The 9,504-nt window shown below is 32.0% G+C and overlaps 1 protein-coding gene across 1 annotated transcript; it reads left to right on the forward strand.

Annotated features, from left to right (window-relative positions):
• The first annotated feature begins 1,477 nt into the window (after nucleotides 1-1,477).
• On the forward strand, nucleotides 1,478-9,119 carry LOC137390441 (uncharacterized). Its single transcript, XM_068076774.1, has 4 exons — nucleotides 1,478-1,564; nucleotides 7,898-8,051; nucleotides 8,184-8,443; nucleotides 8,907-9,119. The coding sequence occupies exons 1-4, from the start codon at nucleotides 1,478-1,480 to the stop codon at nucleotides 9,117-9,119; spliced, it is 714 nt and encodes a 237-aa protein (XP_067932875.1).
• Nucleotides 9,120-9,504: the final 385 nt, after the last annotated feature.

Genomic DNA, 9,504 nt, shown 5'->3' on the forward strand with positions numbered 1-9,504 from the left:
ATATACACATATTCTTGCATTGCTAACTCAATCAACTCAATTAAATGAAAAACTCTTTCACAAACTTACGTTGCAAATTTATGAAAAGCAACAATGACAAGTAGGCAAACATTGGAGGTTTGACTTAAGGATCATGATAATTTATATGCCAGCTGTAGAAATATATTTACTCCAACCTATGGATTATAAATACTCAGCATCTGGAAAATGACAATGTTGCATCTGACAGTTATGTGGTAAGATTATTCAGGTGAAATGACCACTAAGTGTGAAAGGGTCATTAGAGATAATTAAGACTTGACACAGAAATGCCTTTAGATCAGTATGCTTTCCATAAGTGTTACAAGCACGCCTCACCTCTATTTGATTTCACTATAAACTCAAAATTTTAGGGAAAATGTTTTTACAAAATATTAACTGTTTAAAAATACAGTAGGCGCTCCTACGAGATAAATCGTCTATTCCAGGAAAGTAAGGATTTTTTGTTATAAGAACAGTAAAATACATGTACGGCCAAACTCACCCTTTTAGCTGTAAAAAAACAATAAACTAGACTTTAGTTTTCAATTGGTAAGCTGTTCCACAACTGCAGTATTATTGGTTTGCAGTAAAAACTTTTCTCATTAACTTCACTGGTTTTATAGACCATGGTTGAGGTACTTTTACAATAAGTTGATAGGGAGCGCACACCTTCAAATTACATTTACAAAGATTTGCCATTTGCTTCTAAACAGCAGAGTCTATTCTAGAAAGTAAAACTAATAAAATATATTGTATGCATCTACAAGAAAGCAAAACAAGATTTTTATTATAAAAATGACAGCGTCTACCAGTTCATTGTCTCTCTGTAGCCCGGGATAAGGTTAAGATCAAAATAACTTTTGACGATACTACAATTTGTGACATTCACATTGGTAGACCGACGCGGTAACGTCAGTCTACCTCCATTTTAAAGGTCGATTTAATGAAATTAAGACCAATAAAAGGCTAAAACATCAGCTAGAATCTGATGTAATTTTTGACTTTGTAGACTAACCCAGTTCAGAGATATACGCATTTGAATGAAGCCATCTTTTGAAAAGCTCAGATTCCGGCGGGTGCTTCATTCGTGTCGTAATGAGTGATACATGTGAAAAGAGTCCACAAACTATAAATATATTATCTCTTTTTCAGCCAATCATCACTTCTAAATTTTAATGTAAGTCATATTAAATGCTATCGCTCGTAAAACGAGTTGTCTGTAGTGTCAGAGATTCTCGTTGTTAGGGAGATTACTCTATTACTAGTTAGTTACGCGCAACGACTACTAGTAGATTCTAGTAGCTACATGCATTGGCATAATTATTTTACATTAAACATGAATTAATTGATGTCGTGAATGTACTGAAATACTGCACCAACAAGTTTTATTGACGAACAACAGAATTGTAACAATACTCAGTTCAGCGAAAGTGACTCAGATTTTTCTTAGCGGCAGATGATCAAAGATTGGGGCAGAAAGGTTATGACTAAAGCTGACAGGCGTCAGCAGCGTTATGCTGCAGAGGAAGATGGGAGAATAAAAGTAATTTTATCTTTAACTTTGAGTATCCTATACTTATATTCTAAAGTAACGGTAATAATTTTAGTACTCATGAATACATCTATTAATAAGCAAAATTATATAACTTTTTGCTACCACGAATCATTGTTGCAAATCTTTTAATCGTTTCACCTAGCTATAAAATTTTATTTAGAATTTTTAGCTAGCAAATTAGATTCATGATGAGAATTCATGTTCATTTCTCTCTTGTTAAAAGTGAGGAGAATCGATTGATCAATGCTCATCTTTAACTCTCAGAAACACAGCTACAAATTGTTGGCTTGGTGTATTTATGCTTTTGTTTAACATTTATTCATTTTAGTGTTGCAGGATGTTTATGTTTACAGGTTCACTAATGGAACAGTCGAATCGGTTTAAAAACTGCCATAAATGGAGAGGAAGAGACACGAATGTGTGCTGCACAAACCATAATATGTTTTGTTTGAGTTTGCTGCAATAGATTAATTTGTCATATTATATGAACTAAAACTATGTGAATGGCCAAAACTTGGATAAATGTTTTCAATAACAACTTTGTGCTCCGATGAAATGTTTTTAACTTTTAAAAATTACATAACAAAATAATGTTGTTGAAGACAATGCAAAACATGATTTGCAAAACATATTGAAAACATTATAGCCCTGTAATCATCTAAGCTGAAATCTTCTCTGATAGATGGATTTATGAGGTGTAATCAGAGCTGTATTGACAGGTACTTTTGAATAGCTCGACTCAATTCCAACAAACCAAATATTATGTTTAATAACTTGATGCTCCTCCTTACTAAGTGAAACAGCTTAGTCCACAAACCGCCAACCGGGTGCAAGAAGGGTTTATTAACCCTTTTCCTGAATCGGTGGGTTAACTGATTGCAACAAACTTGACGGTTTTTTGAGTTCACTATTGCGTTCAACACATAAAATCGTTTGTTTTGTACTTGAATTAACCAATCAAATGTGACCAGTAAAATTTTCTACATATTGATGCTAATAATGACTAGATACGTTGACTATACATGACTTTTTGGGATGTACATGTAGTTGGTTTCGCCACACATTGGAATATCTTTTTTTCAATGATAGAAGCGTGCCAATTACATTTAGTAGCTAGTTTCTGGTGTCCGTCTAGCAACTGAGAACTGCTGAATACCGTAGAACGGTAGAATTGGCAGTCGGTACTCAAATGTTCACACAACATTTATAGTTGGCATATAGTTGACAAGTTAATATGGAAAGTTTTCAATTTCCATTATTTGAGGCATCAGAAACATTCATAATAATGTATCGTTGCTGAATTAAAAATTTTATTCTAGGCAACATAAGCAAATAAAAAATCAAATATATGCCAATAGAGCCTCGTGAGACTAGACTTTTATTGCATTAGCCAATGTGAATACGAGAGATGGAGACATCATTTTTGGCCAGTCTGGGCAGGTTTTTTAGCCCGAGTGTTTTCACCCCGATCAGTTTTTCGATTTTAACCTTCAAATATCTTGACAATGAGATCACCTAACACAACAAACGACATATCAACTGATAAACAAAATAAATACTTTCTTTTAAAATCAACTCAAATTTGACGCAACCACATCTTTAAAGATAGCTCGGATAATAATGTGGGGGAAATATAAAATATTTGTTTATCTTGCATTGCCTAGCATTAAATATCAACTTATTTGAACTGGTGTGATAATTGCAAGAACTTTACAAATCTGTTGATAATGTCCTCCGGTAAAAATTAAAATAATTTAATTTAGCAAAAATAATAACATGTCTCAAAAAACTTTTTCAAATTTGTAAAACCATTAGCACTATTTTCCAAAACTATCTGCTTTGAATTGCTTACTTGTTGTAGATTATCCGTAAGATAGAGTGTATAACAAATATTATATAAAAGTAATCTCATATGAAGATTCTTCTTCTCATCAGATTTATCTGTTGTTTTAAATAACGCTCATTTTTACACTGTAATATTTGGCAGTTTGTTTGCTTTATTTACATTAAATAAACTAGAAATTCCACTGTCATACAGCCCACGACCAAAAAGATATTGGAAAAAAGAAAGGGTACTGATAGTTGAGAAATGCAATATAAGCAGTCAAATAGCACTGCAGTGCAATATGATAACTGCAATGGTAGCTGTAATGTACTGGGTGTGGGTGTTATTATATACAACAAATAGCAATAATGAAAGGAAAATATTATATGTTTATATCTCTCCCCCTGCAATAGGAGAAATGCAATATTGGCCAATATTAGAAGTAAAATGCACTGATATTATTAGAAAAACCAAAATTATTAATATAGTAATAATATAAAACCAATACACAATTTTGTTTACATTTAAAAACGTCATAGTTTTTTTATTCTCATAATCTCAAAATCTCATAAAAATCGTTAGAAAAAAATATCATCGTCATTTCCTTTACTTACACTGCGTTGTGCATCAGTTAGAATACCAAAGTACTCATAAGTCTAAAATGTCATTTACTTGGAAATCGGCAAAAATGAAACGATTTTAGTACTAGAAAACTTCGACAATGCTATGAAATGTGCACGTTATTTTTTCGCGAAATGTGCACAACTTTATCGTTCTATTCTCTGTCGCTCGGCGTTTCAATTTCCGGCTTTAACTTTTATTAAACCAAGCTGTTAAAGCATTTTGTGGCATTTTTGGCAGAAATAATCTGTCTATTTATGTATAATCTGATCATATGGGTTAGTTTTAGGAATTTGCGGCAACCTTTCAAAGGCTTGGTAACATATTTGAAAAGGTTTAAGTCCGTTTTGTATCATTAGTATACTTAAAACGACTTTAATGAAAAATAGTTAAATTTGTTGATAGGATTTCGTTGCAAGGGTTTGGTGACGGCCGTTAACGAATAATTTCTCGGGATTTGTGTGCACATTTGCATTTATTATAAATCTCCCATTCAATTGCTTCGCTCTTTTTCGGTCGCAGGATAACACAAAAAATTATAGAAAAATTAAGTTGCAATGAGGGATGATAAGCACAGTAGCAGGGCAATTCGAGGCGAAAAGGCTGCGTTTACAGATGAAATCGTTAATAAAGAAAACGCGTTTGTCTAAGCAAACTATATCATGTCAGAACAAATCTATTCCAGAGAGTCCAGCAAGTACCGCTTCAAAGCAGACCTAAAATTGTCATGGCTACCAATTTCCATAAGTGATTTGGCAAGGAACTCCTTGCTATGACGCACAATAGGCAACCCGTCTATGGCAACCAGTAGAAGAGGAGGGTGGAAATAATAAATCAAATAAGGAACGATGAGTGTTGTAATATGTTGACAAACTAGTTGATATTTAAATTGTGTGAAAGCTAAAATACATATTCTTAGTTAATATAGTTGCTGTGTAGGCAGAACACGAGATTTTTTTAACAAATGAGTTGATGGAAAATAAGATTTTTCATGATATGTTATTCTAAGCAATACATTCTAGATGACCAAAATTTTGTTTAAGTAGCTCATCAGAGAGTTTCGCCATGATTCTAAGCAATAGACTAATTTATTATTAGTTAGAGTATTATATATATTATATATATATTGTATATTGTAAAAAAGTAAAAGAGGCATTTCTGTAAAAATCAATGAGACCTGGTAAATTAGCCCTGAACTTTGTCGTATTTGTTTTATCAACAGTTCCATGTGTCGTGACCAATTTAGGGCATTATCCATTGTAACGGCAAACATTTTATACTATCCGTCATTTTTATGATTCGTCCAGTTCAAAAGGTTTTTCTTTAAATCGAATTATGAATAACTATTAATTTTCTTCTTATCAGCATTCAATGTTAGTTTGTTTTGGTCATACTAATTTTTTATCAAATTAAATTCTTGGTTAATTATTGCTCTATCTTTATTCAAGATTTTAGCGGTAAAAAATAACTTTGTATTATCGGCAAACAACATAGTTTTAAATTTATCATAACTCTTTACATGATCAATTATATATAACAAAAATCATATTGATTCAAGGATGGATCCTTGTGGTACTCCACAATTTATTAATAGAGGTTGGGATACTTTCTGTGTTGTTATAACAATTTGAAAACGATTTGAAAGATAGATTTGAATTAATTCTAAACTTGGATAAGAAAAATATATTTGCTCAAGCTTATTATTTAAAGTAGAGAGATCTATCATATCAAAAGACTTTGAGAAGTCAATGAGCACAACTGAAACAAAAAGAATGTTGTTTAAAGCAGCAAGAGCACCAATTGTAAACTCTATTAATGCTTTGTGAGTTCATTTCCCTTTCTGAAATCCAATTTGAGTTTTTTTAACATTTATTTCTTTAATAGCGTAATTATGCATTCGTTGGTTATTGAGATGCTGAAAAACTTGTGAAAGACTTACAGAATAGAAACAGGTCTATAGTTATTAGATAACAGCTTATTGCCTCCGTTTTTAAATATGGGTAAATCTTTAGCACATTTCATTTTTTGTCGGAAAACACATTATTTTATGCTCGTGTTGAATAGGTAAGCCAAATAATTTGATAGCTCATGCGAATGAGCTTTCACTAACTCCGCGAGAATTCCATTTATACCTTTTATTGTTCAATCAATAAACTAATGCAAATGAAAGTTTCCTAGAAATGAATCAAACAAGCTAAAAAGATTAATTACCAGGTGCTATGTTATAATTTATGTAAAAAGATTTGTCAAAGATAAATTTTTGTGAAAGATAACTAATGTAATAATTTATATAAAATATACTGAACCAAAAAGCTATATTAGTTTTGCCATTCTACATTTAAACAAAGTTGATGAGTCAATAAACAAATACAAATTAAGGTTTTCTAGAAAATAATCTACATAAAAGTTACAAAGAATACATTTTATGTATTGAGAGCAATAGTTTGTTTTATTGTTGTAAATTTCAATCAATAGATTTAACTTTTATACGTAGTTCAAAACATTATTATTACAGTGCCAGAATTTTTATGTGTATTTTTATGTATCAACAATCATTTTTGCTTAACATATGATAGAACTGCTGTCCAGGAGTTTAATAAAGTGAGTTATTTTAGTGTTATGAATAGGCTTCCTATTAACTCCGTAGTTTTACCATAAAAAGTCTTCCAGATAGGCAATCCATAAAGTATGACATCAACTTTTTGCAGACAACTAGTGAAAAACTTTAGTTAATAAAATTTGATCGCGACATTAAAAAACACAAATTTTTGTGAAAGATGAATGAAAGCTTTCATATTTAATTTCAATTCCCGCTTTACAAATACTGGTAGAGTGAGTTATCATCCCAGTATATTTTAACAGTATTCAACTTCAAATAAAATATTTTAATTTTTCAGCCCCATATGATTCCTTCATATGTTTCTATTTTCTGTTCTTTATCTTTTATTTTTATGTTGAATCTTCGTTTAATGTGGAGTGTAGGAAATTTGTTTGGTAATAAATAGCATAATCTATATTTATATGATAAATTGATAATTATATATTCAACAACAGCTTCAGAATGGACTTATGTTAAAGTGATATTCAGATTATTTTGTCAAATCTGAACCTTTATTTAATAATGAAAGAACTGTGTAACTAACATAAAAGTTGTTGTCAATGCTTGTGGACCATTGTGAATATAACTGTGTGGTAAGGATTGGAAATTGGCACACCAGACCAAGTCTGCTGTAGCGCTACCATCTGACAGGCACTCTGATTACGATATGTTTTTAATATTTATCAAGTAGAGCATCATTGTGAAAGATCGGATGAAAATGAAAAAAACGGCTCATATCTGTTTGGAGTAAAGTAATTACACAGCAAAATGAGTATTGAACCACAAAGCTTTATACTGTTTCCAAGATAAGCAACACCAATGCTGTTTTCAGAAGAACTCTTACAAGAGTTTAACCAAACAATTGCTCATGGATTGCTGAGTCTCCTTCAAAGCAACAACAGTAAGTTGGAAGAAATTGAAGAGCAACTGCAAATACATGACAAGAGAAATAAACCCCATTCAGCCGGTTAGTTGAGTCTCTCTTTTGCAGCACACTGTAAAACATTGCATAACACTTTGAAGATTTGGCATCAGTTTGATTTTAATAAAACTATTATTCTAAAAGCAACAGGAAGTTTGTTTATGGTACATGTAATAGGCGATCTATGATAAAATAACTATAATTTCTGTACTCTCATTTTGTACAAAACATCTGGGTACAAACCGACAAAGTACATGTAGGAGACCTAATACTGAAATAATAAAAAATGGAAAACTACACCTTACTTTTATAAAAAGTAGAAAGTTTGTACTGTGGAACTTGATTATTTTGTAGCTGACATGCAAGCAGCTTCTGGAGGAGGAAGTTCGTACATTAGATGAGGAAGGAAATCATGTGGTAACTCTTCAGAGCTCCTCTACACAGGTTGGTTACAGAAAACCTCCACTTCCGTCCAGTTTCTTGCAGTTAACTTTTTCAAGCAGAGAAGGTGACTTGCCATTCATGTCTATTATTACAATTTTGTATATTTTTAGCATGTATTGTTTGTGTAATGAGCTCTTCAAATGCTGAATGATATGGCTCTCTACTAGAATTTATGATTCATTGGTGTATGCTACAGGACTAGCAGCAGGGCAAAGTCATGATCAAGAAGGAGGTTCATCCGTTTATACATGTCTTCCTTCAGAGCCAGAGTATAACTCATATCTAGCAGGTGACCAGGGTAACTACATTTATGGAGCAGAGTACCAGACCGGCTCTAATATATTTCCTAGTCGTATGCATGACCAGAATGTACCCTGTTCCAGATGCTACCTTTCTCGCAGATCTACATCTATTATGATTCCTGCAAAAAGAACTTGTCCATCGTCTTGGAATAAGGTGAAGTATCATATATCCTCCCACTGAAGCTTATTTTACATATAGGCGGATACTGAAAAATACAGTTTCAAAACAAAGATTTATAAAATAGATGGCATATAAGCCGAAACAGGCACTTTAACAAGAAAGTCATTAAGTTGTTAGCTTTATACACAATATAGAATATCACTATAATGTAGTTTTACAGCAAAACTTCTCAGGTCTCCTGCTTGATGCAAAATAGGTTTTTATTACCTATTTTATGCTATTATTCTTATAGTACCATGATAAAAAGGAAATTATATTCTCAATTGTTTATACAAATATGCAGTAAATAGATAACCTCCAATTGAATGATAGATGAAGACGAGAAAGAATATAGACTGAAATTCACATTAAGACATATAAACGCATGTAGTTAGGCATGTAAATTTAGAAACGCGACTAATGGTTAAATTTAAAAACTGAGCTCATTTTGGTTTAGGAGTACGAAGGATATCTGATGTCAGGGCATCACAGTCACAAAAGAGCGTACAACTATGTATGTATGGACAAAGAACCAGAAGCATTAACTGGATTACATGCCAATACGAATGGTGCATTGTTCTATTTTGTTCAAGGAAGCTGTCTCCACCTTGGATACTGCCCACCTTATATTCAGGATGCAGAACTGGCCTGTGTCGTTTGCTCTAAGTAGCATAAATCTTGTACACTGAGTTTATGGGTTAACTAATACTGGCAGTGAACTTTTAATAATATAATTTTTTCTTAACCTCTCTATCCGATTGTATAACTCGTTTTTCAGAGTGAAGATATCAGCAACATAGTATGGAACCAAAGTTATTACATTTTAACGTTAACGTTTTTTGTTTAATCAAGGGTTAAATGATAATCTTATAATTACATGTACTCTTGATACTCTTGTGATTACTACTACACAAAGTCTAGAAGTAGTTAATGTATAATGATACATACCAAAGACACAATATGAAAATAAATAATTTTTTCTTGGATTTATGCAGTGTTGATTATTTATTAAAGTACAGTTTGACCGAATAATCTAGAAGTCGCCTGCCTGCAAA

The sequence above is a fragment of the Watersipora subatra genome, chromosome 3 (assembly GCF_963576615.1).
Source record: "Watersipora subatra chromosome 3, tzWatSuba1.1, whole genome shotgun sequence".
NCBI lineage: Eukaryota > Metazoa > Bryozoa > Gymnolaemata > Cheilostomatida > Watersiporidae > Watersipora > Watersipora subatra.